Source organism: Delphinapterus leucas, unplaced genomic scaffold, assembly GCF_059928025.1.
Source record: "Delphinapterus leucas isolate spDelLeu-1000000601 "Yukka" unplaced genomic scaffold, BTC_Dleu_Yukka2 spDelLeu_asBTCV2_sq25, whole genome shotgun sequence".
Classification (NCBI taxonomy): Eukaryota; Metazoa; Chordata; class Mammalia; order Artiodactyla; family Monodontidae; genus Delphinapterus; species Delphinapterus leucas.
In genome coordinates, this window is record NW_028322234.1 from 11,679,585 (window position 1) to 11,697,880 (window position 18,296).

The following is an 18,296-nucleotide window of genomic DNA, read 5'->3' on the forward strand; positions in this document are numbered from 1 at the left end:
AAGAAGATGTGAGCTCGGGAGAGCATGGCACCTCGGAGCCAGGGGCGTCTGGGAGCCGTGCGGGCTTCGGGTCCCCTCAGGTGGGTGTGACCCCATCCCCGCCTCCCCCCACCCCGGGGATGGGCTGCAGCCCCGCCCCAACGCGCCCCCCCCCGCCCCCTCCCCGCCCCGCCCAGACTCACACTCCGACTCTGAGCCTTCCTCCTCGCCCTCCTCTTCCTCCTCACTCTCCTCCCCTTCACTGTCTTCCTCCTTCTCGATTTTCTGCCGCACGCTGGTGAAGACCGACTGGAGGACGATGGAGTCTTCGTAGATCTGGGCGGGAACACACGGGGCTCAGGTGCGGGGCCTGCTGGGGAGCTCCCCGCCCGCTGGGCCCCAGTCCTGGCAGAGGGACAGCTCAATAATCCTTTCCCAGCTGGTGCCCCAGAGAGCACCGGGTCGATGAAGGGGCCCCAGACAAAAGGTCTGGTGTGTTCGTTCAGAAATAACCACACGTTCCTCCCTCCCTTTGAAGAATTGCACCGAGCGTGTTTTTAAAGGCTCTGAGGGGGTCTGCCGTAACATTAGAAACGTGTGCCCCTCGCTGAAGCCAGCATCTCCCCCAAATATATGACTATCAGACCTCTTTTCCGAGAGGCACCCATCCCGACACTTAGGGAAACTGCTAGGCTAATAAGGCTGTGTGTGTACATGAATTTCATCCCAGGATGGGACACAGCACAGGATTCCTTTCAAGAGAGTCCCCGAGGGAATTCAAAACAGATTCCGAGATGTACGCAGACTGTTCCCAGGGTCACCATGGATGGATGGCACCGAGTCTACTTCCTCTTTTTAGTTTGTTTTTATTTTCTGCTATTTTTTCAGTAATACACACACATTGCTTCTGTAATGAGTAAAATAGTCCAAGTTGGAGGGAATCTTTTTTAAAACCAGTCAATTCACGGGCGGGGGGGTTGAGGGGCGTGTCACCAGGGGCTGGGGGCTGCTCACCAGGGAGCCCTCCAGGTTGAAGGTCTGCGCGTTCTGGCACAGCAGCATCACGTCCTTCTCTAGGTCGTTGAGGCTGCGGTACTTGTGGCTACGGATGCGCTCCTGTGGGCGGGAGAAGCGGCCTTACCTCTGGACCCCCTCGCACCCGGCGTCCCTCTGCCTGACGAGGTCACGGCTGAACCCCCAGGCTCTGTGCAGACTTGGAGGCCCAGCTGTGGGTGCCGGGGGCAGGGGGCGCCCGTCACATCCTCAGGACCCCTACGTCCAACGCCTGGCTCCCTGCCTGGGGGGGCCCGAGGCCCAGGCTCGGAATCCCCCAAATGCCGACGTGGCACGTCCTTCTCCCCGCACACTCGACACGGGGTTACCTTTATCTTCTTGAAGTCCACAGGCTTGCGGATGAGCTCGTAGTACTCAGGCAGCTCCTTGCGGGACGGCAGCTGGATGAACACCTCGCTGAGCTGACGTCCACTACTACTGCAAGGAGGGACACGGCGGCGTCACTCACAGGCCCTGCCTGCCGGGGAGCCCTCACCCCCTGCCTGGCGCCCCCCCCCACCAGGCCACTCCCCCATTGCTTGAGGACAGAGCCGGTGAGAAATTCAAAGCTGACTCGGGAATTATTTCCTGTACCTGTGCTGTCTTGTGAGTTCTGGAACATTCCTGAGGGGCAGCCATGCAGAGAGGCCCCTGATGCATTTGAACCGAGGCTCCGAACTCACCCAACTTCCTCCCATCTCCCCTCCCCCACCCAAGCCCTGGAGGAAACAGCATCACGAGCCACATGCAGCGAAAGCCTTGGCACTTGAAAGCGGGAGAAGAGCCCTGATTATTTATTTACGACGCAAAAACCAGTTTGCTCACGTTGGGAGCATCAAGTGCCCGCATCTTCAGAGGCCAGTTTCCCAAGCACACTGTGCACCTCTCACAGGCGGCACGTACGAGCGGCGAACTTCAGAGAATCTGGCCAAAACCCAAGGAAAGATGCCCCCCGGCAAGATGCTAATGGATGAAAAAGCTGTTTTCTAGTCTTTTCCAACGAGAAGGTGCTTGCTTTGCACAAGGGAGCAGAGGAAAGACGCGCCGTGAGTGGCCATGAGATGAGGAACCCGAGCACTGGGCCGCCAGGCTGTGCCACACCCGCGCCCGGCTATGCTGGGGCCAGGAGCTCCGAGGCAACATCCTCTCAGTGCCTGGACGAGGAGGGGGCGAACAGAGAGACATCCACCCTCAGCCTCCCTTCAGCCTCCAGCGTGGCGACGCTGTCTCCTGGCAACGCCAGTTTTAGACCCGCTAAATTAACGCTGCAGCTCACAAACAGGCTTGTATGTGGTGCTAGGGCCATGGGCTCCGTGCTCACCCGTGGCATCCACACAGGTGGTCTGGACTCGGGGTGTGCGTGGCCCTTCAGGGAGCTCAGGAAGCGGGACTCCAGCGCCATGATATAGAGGGAAATTCCAGAGCAAAACCCTCACAAACCTCTGGGGAAATCGCATCCTTGAGGAATAAAAGGCCCACCTGGCCCGAGAACTGTTGTCTGGTGCCACGTGCTGAGGGCAGAGGGCCTGGAACTGGTCGTGTGTGAGGGAGGGGCAGGGCGCCAGGGTCACGGGGGACTTTTAAAACCGCCCTCTCTGACGCTGAAGACCTCTTGAAAAGCCACTGCCATAAGATTTTCGTTGCCAAAGTGCTGAGAAGTCATTTTTAATCCTTAGAAGTCCCCTGGAGAGCCCTCACCTCCCCCCCCCCCCACGACCAGGGGCTGGTGTGGCCTTCCAGCCTCGCTCACCGGCGCCCCCCTCCTCGGGGCTGCTTGGCTCTCCAGGACGGGCTGCCCATGACCTCTGATGCCAGCGCCCCTCTCCACCTGCTCAGTCGCCTCAGAATCACCGAAGCGGCTGCTCCCCCAGGGAATCCCGGCTCCCACCCTCACCTCCACATAAATGTCATCTTCCCGACACCTCGTAATAACACGGATGACTGAGATGACACGTAAAGGCACAAACCTTCAGTGCTTGCTCCCGTGAGCCCCTCCGACCTCCAGCACCTGGCCTCCCCGCTCACCACTGTCGGTGAGACATGCCTCCTGCCTTGTGAGACTTGCTCTGAAGAAGTTTCTGCCAGGCAGAATTGTTGGAACTCCATCTCTGGCTCTGCTCTGCGTCCGGCCGCCTGGCAGCGGTGGGCACGCGAATGAAGGAGCCTGAGAGAATCCTGCTGCTGTCAGGATCGGCCCTGTGACCCCAATTCAGACACAAAGAAAGGAAGCACCCACCATGGCCCTAATGCCTCCAGCCTGGCCTGTCACCTGGTTTTTGGTAACACTAGCAGTGGTGGCTGCTGTTACATATGACAGCGACGTTATTTTCCAGCCTCTAGATGTCAGTTCCCACAGCAGGGATTTTCTTCTACCTCGTTCACTGTCCTGTCCCCATCACATCGGGACACGAGACACAGAGGGGCTCAGAGTGAGTAGGGCCTTGCCTGGAGCTCCAATTCCTCCCACATCTAGCCCAGAGGTCATTTCTTACTGAACGAGGTTTGTGACCATGCGGTGGGGGAGGCCTTATCTAGTTTTCTAAGCCCTTCTCCTTGGAGCCCGAAGAGCCCTGGATGGGACCCTTATTATTTAACCTGCCCAGATGGTCTCCTCCCTATGGGAATGTGCCCTCCCCCACACCAACTCAGGGTTCTGGTGGGGCTGCCCGTCACTGAGTCCCCACCTCTCCCCCCAAGACTATGGTGCGACCAAGCACAGCTCCTCAGCTGTCTGGTCTCAGTGACTGGTGCAGGCAAGAGCCTGGGACACAGCCAGCCAATAAGAGCCCTTCCCTGGGCCTTTTTACCAGGAGCTGGGGAAGCAGAGGTCTTTTTTCTTGGTGTGTGAGGCCTTGAGGACGGTGCCCAGAGCTGTGTTTCACCACAGGGGTAAGGGGAGAGGTGGCAGGTGGCTCTGGGTCCTGAAGGATAGACTTCACTAACTCCTCCATGGCCTCCAAGCCAAAGGATCCCCTGTTCTGCTTGCGGGGCTTACACCTGAGTTCCTGATACATAGAGCCCCAAAGTCTAAATGGACACATCCTTTGATGTGTCCTTGAAACAAAAAGATAACATGTGAAGGAGAAACAATGAATCAGACGAGACAAAAAGCAAAACAAACAAAGCAAACAAAAAAACAGACCCAAACCCCCGAACAGGACAGAACCACAGACTCTCAGCATCTAAGAGGTCATCCGTCGATATCCCATTCGAACAGATGGAGAAACCAGAGAGGTTATGAGAGCTGGCCCAGACACAGAAAATTGGTGGCAGGCAGGACCTGAGCACAGGTGCCCTAGGCTAAGTCAGGGGTCTCTCTCATCCTTTCCCATATACTGTTCTAGAATCTTTTTGTTGTTGTTGTCGTCCCTTTTTGGGGGGGGGGCCGCACTGCGTGGTTTGCAGGATCTTAGTTCCCCAACCAGGGATCGAACCCGGGCCCTCAGCAGTGAGAGCGTGGAGCCCTAATCACTGGACCGCCAGGGAATTCCCCCCATGTACTGTTCTAAATCAAGGGTCAGCAAACTTCGTCTATGAACAGCAAGTATAAACGTTATAGGCTGGGCTTCCCTGGTGGCGCAGTGGTTGAGAGTCCGCCTGCCGATGCAGGGGACACGGGTTCGTGCTCCGGTCCAAGAAGATCCCACATGCCGCGGAGCGGCGGGGCCTGTGAACCGCGGCTGCTGAGCCTGCGCGTCTGGAGCCTGTGCTCCGCAACGGGAGAGGCCACAACAGTGAGAGGCCCGCGTACCGCAAAAAAAAAAAAAAAAGTTATAGGCTTTGTGGGCCATACCACCTGTTACAACTACTCAACTCTGCCATCGTTGCACCAAAGTGGCCACAGAGAACATGTAGGCCAACAGAGTTTGGCTGTATCCCTCATTTATAAGAAACAAAATCTGATTTTCATATAATTTCACATCATGAAATAGCATTCTTCTTTTGATTCTCTGAAACTCATCTAAAAAAAAATTCTTAATTCACAGACTATACACATACAAGTCGTGGGCCATATCTATATTTTTGCTAGTTTGCAAATTTGGTTTGTTGACCCCTGGTATGAATCCTGAAAATAACAGAAAGAATGTATTGGAGATGATAACATACTGCTTGATGCCTTCCATTCCTCACCCTTTGACCAGGGCAGACATTGCAAATGGATCAGAGCACTATCTCTTAAGCCCTGATAGCCTCAGGCAGGCAGAAGCAATCAACTGAAGATAGTACTCAAGACAGATCCTAGTTGCCTCCTCCCCAGTCCCTCAGCCCCACTCTCCTTCTGAGAGTGCAGTTCAGACCCTCTTCCCATGACACCTCTTGATAACATCTTCTCACCCTGGGACTATTTTCTCTTTTGACTCTTAGTGAACTGAGCCAGCAAGGGTCCTGGATATGAGGTCAGGATTTAAAAAATTGACTTAGCAGCAGAACATTTATCTGAAACAGAATCTCAGATTATGTGTATGTACACCATTCATGAAATTTGAAAATGATACAGTGAAACACATTAAAGAGGTATTAGTACAAAATTACTTTCCAGGTTCAATTTTTTGACCCATTACAAAGTCAAGGATATCTGGAGAATTAGAAAAGTGAGAAGTCTGGGACAGATCCACTTACAAATATTTACTAAGAGCCTCCACCTGCCAGGCATCCACCCTTAAAAGATCAATCTCAGTGTCAGATTTATGGCTGTGTGGTACAGAAAAACTCCTGACTAATGCACGAGTGAAAGGAAATGATATTCATCAAGGAACCTGCCAACAAGGAAGTTCTGTAGGCTGCCTGCCCTGCAGTCTTAGCACACTCTTCCAACAAAGAGCGAGGGTGGGGAAGCTTTACTGCAGGGTCCACATGCTGAGGGCTGGACTGGCTGTAGGTCACAAAGCTGATTAAGAATCTCATGAGCCAAAATTTCTAATGAACTGATTATTTTACAGAAGCCAATGACACACCTGGGGGCTCACGTTTCTTAATACAGTTCAATGATGAAATCCAAATCTCATTTTAAAGAAAACCTGACCACCCCACCCCCACCCCTGCTAAGCTGGATTTGAAACCACTTAGTGTGAAACCCTCATTCTGGAGAAGAGGGTCACACGGCAAGCAGCAGAAGAGGGATCATAATCCAGCCTGGCTCTCAGGGGTGGCATCTACTCCAACTGTACGTTCCAGCTTCCCCAAGCTGACCTGAACGCCGTGAGAGCCAGTGCTGTGCTCTGCCGTGGCAGCTGCTCAGGGACGTTAGATGCGGGTGACTAGCACCGTTCATGGCACTTCAAAGAACATTTCTCAGGACCAGGGAGAAGATGAAAATGAGAGGCACAGCAAGCCCAGGAGCTGTGGCCAGGGGTGGGCGGAGCTGGTCATGTGAGTGCAGGGAGGCCCAAGGCCACTCTGCAGGGCTGAGTGACCACGGTCTTGAGGAGCGTGCTTCCTGTTTGGAGCCCCCATGTTACCATCCGCTCTGAGTACCGAGCGGCGCCAAGGCAGAGAGGCCTCAAGCTCCTTCTCAGGTGGCAGGGGCTGCAGGATGGCCACCCTGGGAGCTACGGGTGCTGGGGATCCCTGGATTGCCGGGACCAAGGGGCTGCAGTGTGTCTGGGGGTCGGCGGGTGGGGAAACCGTGCTGCCACCGTCCGGGACCCACAGACCCACTTCCACACCTCCCCGGAAGTCCCCGCAGACACTCTCTCTTCCCTCCTCCTAAATTTTAATCTTAGTTAAATTACATTTTTAATTTAGTTTCTGAGTTTCACCTCAGAAGTTTGACACTTCTCTATCTGCCTTTCAATCCTTTTATCTAGCTGTCTCCTGGCTTCCTTTTAAATTTTACCTGTGTTTTGGTAATTTCTCATTTATTTGACCTTGACTTTGGACCTTTTTATTCATCCTTTCCCCCTCATTTTTTTTCCCCCAGTTGTCTGGAATTTTCCATTTTACACCTCCTGCCTTACCTGTTTATCCTATTCTACTGATATTTTCACGAACGTTCCTCTACTGCTTCCTGAGTACAGAAGCACATGCCTGCTGAAATGCACTGAGCACTTCACAGGGTCTCACAGGGGATTCCGAGCGGGGCAGAGGGACGGGACCAAAGGCCGAGGCAGGAGAAGCCTGAGGCCTCCCTGCTCCCTCAGGAAAGGGCTCCCAGACCCGCCCACCCTCCACCCTCTCCCTTCTCCCCAGAGGCCTGTTCTGAAGGGCCTGCGCAGCCAACCGGGGTGTCCTCTCCTAGAGGATGTTTCTGCCTGACAACCTGCCCTGGAGCCTGTTACACTGCCCCGGTTTTTCTTGCCAATCAAAGCACAACCTTTCAACTGAAGAGCCACCTGCTTTTTGATTCTAATCAAGGTGATGCAGGGCTCCTGCAAGGGCAGAGGGCAAGTGCTGATGGGATTTGGGCAGTGGCCACCAGGCCTGGCTGAAGCTGCCACCGTGGATGTGGTGGGGCCCTTCGTCACCCACAGTGGATCTGGCATTGATCCCAGGTCTCTGTGACACTCAAACCCTATGGTCCTTACAGGGCTGCTGCCTCCTGGTAAGAGGACAGGAGAAGGGGACCCAGAGGGCCCACCTAGTGGGGCTCAGCCCTGGGAGGCTTAGCCTGGGCGGCCTGTACACATCACCAACTTTCTGAACCATTTGGAAATAACTTATGAGTATCTCCTAAAAACAAAGATGTTCTCTTCCATGACCCAGGCTCGATGATCAAATTCAGGAAGCTTGGTGCCGATGGGCCTCCACTGTCCAACGCACAGTCTTTACAGCAGTGACAACTCTGCCCTGTAGCAGTTAACGTTCAAGCTCTACACATCAGCCAGCGGGGCACAGAAGGGGCTCTGTCGGGTCCTCTGGAGCCTGTCCCCTGAGGTGGCGCCTTCCAGAAGATGCACTTCTCTGAAGCCATCCTAAAGGCGCCACGGGATGCGCCCTGGAGCACACACCTGCTGACTGGCACTTGGAGACGGTGCCTAAATGCCTAGGCCACCAGCTGCTGAATCCCTCCGAAGGACCAGGGGAGAAGACAGCCACCGGCAGCACACGCAGCTCCGTGACAAATCCCAACCTGACCCTGCAGCCTAACTTACTGGTGCGCTTAGATATTTTAAAGTGAAAATCCCTACTTCCAGCTTGATTCCTTAATTCTGGTTTCACTTCTGGCTGTTAACCCGAGGGTTCCTCCGTGCAGTTTTGGGATTTCCAACCACCAAGGAGAAGGCACCCTGCGAGGCCCTGCGTGTGGGATTGGCCTCCGGGCCCCTGCATGCGCAGTCCCCTGGCCTGTGATGCTCCTTCCCTCCTCTTCCCTGGTGGGCCCCTGCTTTTCCTCAGGCTCTGCTTATGTGGCACTCCTCCCGGAGGCCATGCTGGACCCCAAGGTTGCCTGTGCCAGCCCTCAGTTGCGTTAAAACTGCAGACTCTTCCAGCGTTTTCCCACCGTGACCCCACGGAAGGACATGTATTTTCACTGCCACCCAGCAGAGGGTCGCAGCTGCGAAGGCTGAAGACCTCACAACTCGAGGGAGGGCCGCTCACAGGGTGCACTGGGGCCTCGGGAGGGGTGGGCCTGGCAGCCCTGAATCTGAACACACATGAAAGACGCAAAAGCTTCCAAATCAGGACATTACCTGCGTGCAGATCAGGATGTACATGCAAAGGTTCTATCAAACACGACGGCACTGGTATTTTAACACCACTGGGGCGGGGGGTGGGGCGGGGTAGGGATCTTGAAATCAACACTCAGTAGCAACATTTGGAGTGGTGCAAATTGGGGGCGGGGCGGCCCTGCTCAGACTCAGCAGCAGAGGCATGGCCGAGCCGCTCCTCTCTGGAGTCATTGCTTCAAGGTGCAACCCCACTCCCACCACGGTCACTGGGGGCAGGAAGAGCAGCGCCACGGCCCCTGCTCAGCAAGGCAGGCTCCCCACTCTGAATCCAAACGCTGGCGATGTCCTGTAATCATTCTTTGGTGTCCAGGAAGAACCAAGCTGTAACGATAAGTTCTCTCCTCAGGATCCACATTTAACTCAAGTATAGAGTTTAGCTAATCACAGGGTTCTAGCAAGCAAATGGGATTTTTAAATCCAAAGTTTCATTTTCTCTTCTGGAAAGTAGCAATCGGAAGTCTGAGACAAGAAAGTGCACGTCAAGCTACCTCTGGTTTTGTTCCAATCCTGTTCTCCTTGGCGTGGTGGCCAGTCCCTCACAACCTTCCAGGTACGTGACAGCTGTGTCATAAAGAATTTAACCTGGCCCAAAGAAAGGTCTGGCCTTTGCCCTTGGCTCCTGGGAGGCCGTATCTCTGTCCTTGAACGTCCTGCCTGGTGGGGTACCTTTATTTAGCTGGGGGCCTTTGGCACAGCCTAAGTGTGATTCCAGGCAGGGGCGTTGGGTCAAGCAGCATCGGTTCAACCACAGAGGGACTGGAGACTGGGCAGCCACGTGGGAGGTCGGCCGGGTATACTGACCAAGTTCAAGGCTAGACACCAAGGCTTCCCAGACTGACAATGCTCTGTGCGCATCTTCTCGTAATGTTGCCAGGAAAGTCACTGTGGCCGGCGATTCCACGGGGAGGACGCTGCTCCCTGCGCCTCTCCCCTCGGCTGGTTTTAATCTGTGTCCTTTCGCTGTAATAAACCGTAACTGTGAGTACACCAGCTTTCAGAGAGTGCTGAGAGTCCTTCTAGGGAAATTATCGAGACTGAGGGTCTTCGGGACCCTGAACTCTGCAGTTGTTGTCAGAAGACAGGGTGGTCTATAGACCGTGCCTAACCCTACAGCTGCATGAACCATATTGTAGTTTTCCCCATGGTTTCAAATTCTTATGTTTTGATAAGAACGTCAAAAATGTCCATTAAGTAGGTCAGGTTTGTACCCAAACATCATCTCTGAAAGCATTTTCCATGAAGTAGCGTTTCAACCAGGATGATGTGACTATTTTCCTGAGTTTATGTGCCTTGTTTGATCTCTTCCTGTGTGGCCACCAGCAAACCAGCGAGTGGAAGGCCCTGCTCCAATTGAGAACCAAACGTTTCTCAAAGCCAGCGTGTAGGAGGCTTCCTGGAATGGTCATATTCTCCGTCCCACTTGTAACTCCTTTGCAGTTCTCCCCAGTCTAACGTCGAACTCCCCGTCCAGTGGGGCCATTATTCCAGGAGGACGTGAGATTAAGCATACGCCATGCTTCAAGCCCTCCCCGGAGGCACCACGACGTGGGTCTGACAGACCTGGGAGCTCAGCTCTGTGACTGCAGCGTCAGGGCTCTCATCAGGCTGGATCTCAGAATCCCTACCAGGATCTTAGTGTCCTGACATAGGCCAGTCTTGACAAGATGTCCCTGAACCCTAAAAGCTAGTTTTAATTCATTGCCCGATTTATCACCCAATCTTGCATGGGCTTGAGAGAACAGCTGTTTGCAGCAGCCAGGGGAGCCAGCTTCTCTTCTGTCATGTGACCTTCAGCTAAGCACAGTGCCTTTTCTCTAAGTCATAGGATGACTAAGAAAGTGGACTGACACTTGACATACTTTTAGTTTGAAAATATCCAAGGCCTTATCGAGTGCAGGGTGCCGATTTCAAGTGTCTACTATTTTTAAACCGAGGTGTAACCTACTACATACAGGAAAGTCCGCACATCTTTCTTAGGTGTACAGCCTGGTGAAGGTTTTCATGTGCAGACCAAGATCCCAACGTCCCAGAAGGCTCCCTGGCGTCCCGTCCCTGTCAATTCCAACTTGAGGTAACCACTGATCCATGCTCATCACCGTCGGTCAGCTTAACTTCCTATAACTGGAAGCATACAATAGGTACTTTTCTGTGTCTGGCTTCTCTCACTCAACAGAGTGTTAAGATTCTCCCAGGGAGTGGTAGTTTGTCTGTTCTCGTGGCTGTTAGAATTCTGTTCTTCGCCTAGGCCACTGTGGACGTGTTCTCCTGTGGGTGGACACTGGGCTGTTTCCTTTAGGGGAGTCGTGATCAAAGCTGCTATGGATGCACCTGTACATGTCTTCTGGTGGATGTATGCACTCAGGACTAGGACGGGAGTGGCTGGGTCAGAAGCTTTATCTGTGTGTCGAGCTTCAGAAGATACTGCGCAGAGCCACATGCTCCCATGAGCAGGGTGTGAGGTGCTACTGCTCCACGTCCTTGGTGGTACTAAAAGGAATTTTAACACTTCTGGTGTGTGTGAGGAGGCACCTCACGCTCATTTTATTGTGCATTTCCTTCTTGTTATGACGTCGATGTGGTGATCCCGAGCACCTTTTCACACGTTGATTGGTCACTGGGGTATCTTCTTCTGGGAGGTGTCTGTTCATGCCTTTTGCCCATTTTAAAATTGAATTTTCTTTTCCTAGTCTGTGGCAATTTTCACCATCTTCATGAGGGTGTCCTTCGATGAACAAATGTTCTTAATTTGAGTGAAGTCTAACTTGTGAGTCTTTTATGGCCAGTGGCGTTTCTGTCCTACTGAAGGAGTCTATGCCTCCTTTGAGGACATGAAAATTTTTTCCCATGTTGTACCTTTCACATTTATGGGATTTTAAAAAACGATTTATTGAAATATAGTTGATTTACATCACGTTTATGTCTGTAATCCATTTCAAATTAATATATGTGTATGGCAATGAGGAGGGGTCAATATTCATCTTCTCCGTATGGATGGATATCCCAGTGATCAGCATGACTTTTTGGAAAGTCCATCCTTCCCCACTGACCTTCAAGGGTCTTCTCCATTTTGACAATGTTAAGGTTCCCTTGCAAGAATACTATTAGGAAGAAAACATCAGGGTCTATTATTTTCATTGGATTTTTGCACATTCCATATTACAAATAATTGCTGGTCTACTTTTTTCTTTGTGGAATTGGCCTCAAAGGTGAAGTTTGCAAATGAGTTCAATATTTTGTTCTGAATACTGACACAAGGAACTTCCCTTGTGGCGCAATGGTTAAGAATCCGCCTGCCAATGCAGGGGACACGGGTTTGAGCTGGTCGGGGAAGATCCCACATGCCGTGGAGCGACTAAGCCCATGTGCCACAACTACTGAGCCTGTGCTCTAGAGCCTGCGAGCCACAACTACTGAAGCCCGTGTGCATCAATGAAGACCCAGTGCAGCCAAAAATAAAATTAATTAATCTTAAAAACCCCAATATACACTTAAAAAAACCCAAAAAAACACTGACAGAAAATGTAATATTTTTAGGCCTAGCAGTTGAACTTAAATATGCCTCTTTTCCGCTTCATCATTTGTTTCTCTTCCAATAATAAAGGATTCTTTTTAAAGAGCAATTTGTATCCTTTTTTGGGTACTATAACCATCATCACCCCCTGAAATCACAGGCTTGGTAACACTTTCTCCAAATGATACACCATGGGCTCATGCCTTGACACTATTCCCTCAGACAGATTAAAATTCTCCCCTACTTTGCTTGTGACTGACTGCAGAGCATTACTATGAATTCAAGTCGTAAAACCCTCCCGTTACGGGGACAGCCTCATCGATCTGCATATAGCAGAAAGTGGAACAAGACACTGGGGGGGCGGAAGGATGCCCCTGGCTGCCCTGTGCAGCTCCACACAACCCACCCTGCGCTGGCAGGAACGGCACAAGTCTCCTAGGAGGGTCGCGGGAGAGCCATTATTTTCTTCTTCTTACTTACGTAGTACTCATGATCCACAAATGGATCTACAAAGCAGAAAGCATGCATTGTCCTGTGGTTGGCGTGTCTGTGAGGGCAGGGATCCCAGTGCCTAGGGGGAGCCTGGTCTATGTCTTCTCCACAAGCGGCTGACCTGTGATGGCCCAGGGAGACCATAGCCAGGCGGGGTGGGGGACTGTCTACAGAAGGAAAACCACTGGCTCTCTGCTCCAGCCACAGGCGCCTCCTCACCACGGTCCACCAGCCACGTGATCGGCCTCCATCACAGCACAGACCCCCTTCTCCCACACTCAGCTGCCACTGGCCTCGAACCCACCGGCTACCTCCTGGACCCCTTGTCCCCAGACCTGCCCTCCTCAGTGCCCCTCTTGAACGTCGCCTCCCCTGCCCTCTCACCACGGCTGACGCTGCCTGTCTCCCCTCTTCCAGGACGTTAATGTCACGTCCCACGAGGACAGAGGCTCCGAGACAGAGACTCGACCTGAGTTTGTGGAGTGACTGCCCGGGCAGCGGGCTCGCCGGCCCCTCCCAGAGGCCCACGCCCGCCCGCCCCGCCCCCCGCTTACCTGTCCTTGTACTTGATCACAGCGTCCACGATCTTCTTCATCTTCTTGGTGAGGTTGGGCGGGTTGGGGGAGAGCTTCTCGGCAGGCGGCCGGCCACGCTTCTTCTGCTTCTTGCTCTCGTCGTCCTTGTCGCGGCTGCGGGTGCTGGTGGTCGGGGTGGAGGGGCCGGCATCGCTGTCCCTCTTGCGCTTCCGCGACGATTTCTTCTGCCGGACCTCCTCTTCGATCTCCTCCAGCGTGCCCTCCTCGATGGCCTTCAGGGTCAATAGTGGTAAAAATAGGACAGCCAGCACCGAGGTCGACAAGCAGAGGCCGCGGCGCAAACCCGGGGGCCTGCCTGGGGCGGGACACATGCTGGGGCTCTGGATGGGCTCCGAGGGCACGGGGGCCGTGAGGGCCAGCTCTGTCCCCCCGATGCCAGCCCACCCAAGCCCGTTCTTCGCAGATAAATGGCGTATGTTACAAATTTAAGTGTCACAGCCTCACTGTGCAAAGCCTGAAGAGTGGGCTCCTGTAAACCCTCCACCCAGAGGTGACCCCGTCAACACTTCCGCTCTAGACCATGTTCCATGTTTTTAAAAAACTGCGGTAAGATATACATAACATAAAGTCAGCCGCTTCAAACACTGTCAAGTATGCAGTTCAGTGGCACTGGGAACGCTCCTGCTGTGCAGCCGTCCCCACCCTCCACCTGTAGGATGTCCCACCTTCCCACGCACATGTGCACAATCGAGGCAGCACCGGGATCGAGCCACATACCACATCACGACTCATCTTTTTGCTTATTATGTCCTGGATATACTTCCTCTCGTTTTTCTGCAACATAATTTTTAATGCCTATTTAATAGTATTTCCTTGTAAAATGGGCCTTAACTTCCTCTGCAGTTGGGCATTTAGGTTCTTTCCAGTTTTGCAAGAATGGGTGGGTGGGCTATTCTAAGTACTGTCATAACTGACATTTGTCTTTCTTTTAGATAGATTCCTGAAAGTGAAACCGCTGGGTTGAAGAACACGAACGTGAGTGTCAAGTTTAAAATAGTTCCGATGTATTAATTCTCAACGATAATAACTAACTTGCATGTTTTAGCCGTGAACACAAAGTGATGGGAAGCCAGGTTTCCATGGGGGCTTGGAATCAGAAACGGGAGTGGGGCCTGGACCCAAACGGATGCACTGGTTATTCATCTCAGTTACCAGCTGCATCTGAGTGCAGGTACAGGGCCAGGCACTGAACACAGCCCCTCATGGAGGGGAGACAGTAATACACAGCCCACAAACATGGTGACAAGTGTGCCGAGTGCCAAGAAGGAGGGTAAGAGGTGCTCTGAGAATGGTGGAGCAGATGTGTCCTGGTCAGGGTTTGGGAGAGCTTCCCAGAGGTGGGCACTTAAGCAGATCTGAAGGGTCAGGGTGGTGGAAGGAGGCATCCACCATCCATGTCATCTTATGGGGTAATAGGGTTTTTGCAGATGTAATAGGTTAAGAATAGAGATGAGATCATGCTACATTAGCATGGGCCCAAATCCAAGGAGCCAGAAAAGGCCGTAAGAGAGACACTGCGGACACCCATGTGAAGGCGGAGGCAGAGACTGGAGTGATGTGGCCACAAGCCAAGGAACACTGGGGCCACCGAAAGCTGGAAGAGGCAAGGAAGCAGCCTTCAGAGGGAACATGGTCCTGCTGACACATAGATTTCAGACTCCTAGCCTCCAGAACTGTGAGAGAATAAATTCCTATTGTGTTAAGCTACCAAGTTTGTGGTAATTGTTACAGCAGTCCCAGGAATCTAATACTGGGGTCTCTGGTCCTGTGCCCTAGACATGCAGGTCAGCCCAGAAGGGCAAGAGCCAAGTACATTCTACAGGGTTTGGGTGCATATGGCATCAGAGTGGCTGCCAGAGAAGTGGTGCGAATTACATGTCCACCACTAAGACAGAGGAGTGCCTGATTTGGGTAAATATCTCTTTTATTAATGTAAATTTTATTGAGCATGATATATTAAAAAAATGGCATGTGCTCAAATGGGAAAGAAAAGACTTTTCAACAATGGTGCTGGTACAACCAGATAGCCACATGCAAAAGAATGAAGTTGGACCCTGACCTCACACCATACGCAAAAATTAACTCAAAAACGATTAACGGTGGACTTCCCTGGTGGCGCAGTGGTTAAGATCCTCCTGCCAGTGCAGGGGACATGGGTTTGAGCCCTGGCCCGGGAAGATCCCACATGCCACGGAGCAACTAAACCCGTGCACCACAATTACTGAGCCTGCGCTCTAGAGCCCAGGAGCCACAACTACTGAGCCTGTGTGCCACAACTACCGAAGCCCGCGTGCCTAGAGCCCATGCTCCGCAACAGAGAAGCCACCGCAATGAGAAGCCCGTGCACCGTGATGAAGAGTAGCCCCCGCTCACCACAACTAGAGAAAGCCCGTGAGCAGCAATGAAGACCCAACGCAGGCAAAAATAAATAAATAATTTTTTTTAAAAAAAAAGAAAAAAAAAAGGATCACGGACCTACATGTAAGAGCTGAGACTCTAAAACTCTTGAAAGGAAACACAGGGGTAAATCTTTGTGACCATCAATTAGCAATGGATTCTCAGGCATGCTACCAAGGCACAGGCGAAGAGACAAACAAATAAATTTGACTTCATCAAAATTTTAAAATTCTGTGCTTCAAAGGACAGTATCAAGAAAGTGAAAAACAGGGGCTTCCCTGGTGGTGCAGTGGTTAAGAATCCACCTGCCGATGCTGGGGACACAGGTTCGAGCCCTGGTTTGGGGAGATCCCACATGCCACGGAGCAACTAAGCCCGTGCGCCACAACTACTAAGCCTGAGCTCTAAAGCCCACGAGCCATGACTACTGAGCCCGCGAGACACAACTACTGAAGCCCACGCACCTAGAGCCTGTGCTCTGCAAAAAGAGAAGCCACTGCAATGAGAAGCCCACGCACTGCAAGAAAGAGTGGTCCCCGCTCACTGCAACTAGAGAAAGCCTGCGCACAGCAACGAAGACCTGATGCAGCCAAAAAACAATGAATAAATAAAATAAATAAAATTTAAAAACATGTAAAAAAAAAAAGTGAAAAGCAAAGACAAAAACCACCCCACAGAATAGGAGAAAATATTTGCAAATCATATATCTGATAAAAGACTTTAAAGAAGATCTACAAATGGCCAAAAAGTACATGAAAAGGTGCCCAACACCATTAGCGCCACCACCACCCTCCCACCCCACCGGAAGCAATTCAAAACCACAATAAGATACCACTGCACACCCACTAGGATGGCTAGAATCAAAAGGCAAATAGAAAGTTATCAGCGAGGACCTGGAGAAACTGGAACCCTTCCGTGCTGCTGGTGGGAATGTAAAATAGTGCAGCCACTTTGGAAAACAGTTTTCGTTCCTCAAAAGGTTAAACAGAGAATTACCATTTGATCCACTCCTAGATACACACCCCAGAGAAATCAAAACATACGTCCTCACAAAACCTGTACACAAATGTTCACCACTGCATTATGCACAATAGCTAAAAAGTGGAAACAACCCCACGGTCCATCAACTAATGACTAGATAAACAAATGTTGTATATTCTTACAATGGAACATTATCCAACCATAAAAAGAATGAAGTCCTGATATATGCTAGAACCTGGATGAATCTTGAAAATACTTTGCTAAGTGAAGAAACCCAGACATCAAAGGATCACATAATGCATGATTTCATTTATAGAAAATTTCCTGTTTAGGCAAAATTATTGAAACAGAAAAGTTGTTTAGCGGATGTCAAAGGCTAGGGGGAAGAAAGGGATGGGAAGATAGCTGAAGAGAAAACAGTTTCTCTGGGGTGAGAATGTACTAAGCTTCATTTGTGATGACAGTTTCAGAACTCTGTGAGTATACCCAAAATCACTGAACGGTACATCTTACACGGGTAAAGTTATTCCTCAGAGAAAGGGAGGAGGGAAAGAAATGCGCACCAACTGTTATCATTAGCATGTGGGCGGCTATTTTTTAAAGGGCACCCATTGTCTCAGTAATGCCGGGCTGGCAAAGGCCCCACGCGAGCCGTTCGGGACTGTGGTTTGTACGACGTTCCTTCATCCAAGGTTCTCTTCTGGGCCCTGGAGCCCTGGGCTGACGGCAGGGAATGAGACACCAGCCCCCCCCCCGCCGAGGTTCGGTGGTTCCTGGCATGTTTCAACAGCTCCCTCTGGTGCACAGCTCAGTGGGCGAGCTCACAAGTCTGGGGTGTTCTGAGCTCCCAGGAGGGGACCAGGGCCACCTGGCCACATGGCTGAAAAAGAACTGGGGCTGCAGTTACTTAAGGGGAACCCCAGGGTGTGTGATAAGAGGCCTGGGGAGACAGCTGCTCATTCCAGGGTGTGGCGCTCAGCAGGGCGTAACCGAAAGCCGCCATCTGCCTTTCAGGAAGTGTTGTCTCAGGGACAACAACTCAAGGGTTGGACTCTTACTCATCACCTCTACACTCAGAACCCCTGGAGCAGGAATGGGGTCTGATTTGTCACTGTAACCCCAGTGCCAGGCCCCTGTGCAAATGTAGAGCGCCCTCGCTCGGGTGGGGTCGGGGGGCTGAATCAGGAGGACCAGCAGCCGCCCGCAGCCCTGACTCAGCTGTCGGCAGCTGCGAGGGCCGGGAGCCACCTGCTGAAAACAGGTGCTCACATCACCTCCATGAGCAGCTGGTGCCGGGAGCCTCGGGGGGGGGCTTCCTCCCTCTTCCCTCCCCACAGCTCCCAGGGGTGACGCACGCAAAGGCGGGGCTGCCTGACCCCGTCACCAATCTCAACCGTTTTGCAGGGTGACTTGACGATCCCCAATATATCCCTGGGTCCTCCGGTCAGCCCCATGCAAAGACTGGCAATATTTTGCTTAAACCTGACGCTGGAAGGGCCAACTCCACCCAGAAGTGGGTTTTGAGCAGCTCGGGAACCGCACAGGGGTGCCTTCCCGAGTTCCATCAGGAGGAACTGAGTGCACCTGACCCCACGTGGGAAGGGTCACTGTCGTGAG

The 18,296-nt window shown here is 52.3% G+C and overlaps 1 protein-coding gene across 9 annotated transcripts in view; it reads right to left on the reverse strand.

The window, feature by feature from the left end:
- SMARCA4 (SWI/SNF related BAF chromatin remodeling complex subunit ATPase 4) overlaps positions 1-18,296 on the reverse strand; it is a 107,758-nt gene that overhangs the window by 23,557 nt on the left and 65,905 nt on the right. For 3 of the 9 annotated variants that reach the window (XR_016391502.1, XR_016391501.1, XR_016391505.1), the window contains 4 exons: positions 13,260-13,513; positions 1,362-1,467; positions 994-1,095; positions 183-315 (listed from right to left, as the gene is read on the reverse strand). Coding sequence is in view for 4 of the 9 variants with exons in the window: in XM_089905452.1 (XP_089761578.1) it covers positions 183-315; positions 994-1,095; positions 1,362-1,470; positions 13,260-13,513 (598 nt within the window). In the remaining 5 variants the exon portion in view is untranslated. Of the gene's footprint in view, positions 1-182; positions 316-993; positions 1,096-1,361; positions 1,471-7,202; positions 11,801-13,259; positions 13,514-13,615; positions 14,076-18,296 lie in introns of those variants that run through there. The other 6 variants (XR_016391504.1, XR_016391503.1, XM_089905452.1 and 3 more) reach the window with 4 other exon arrangements.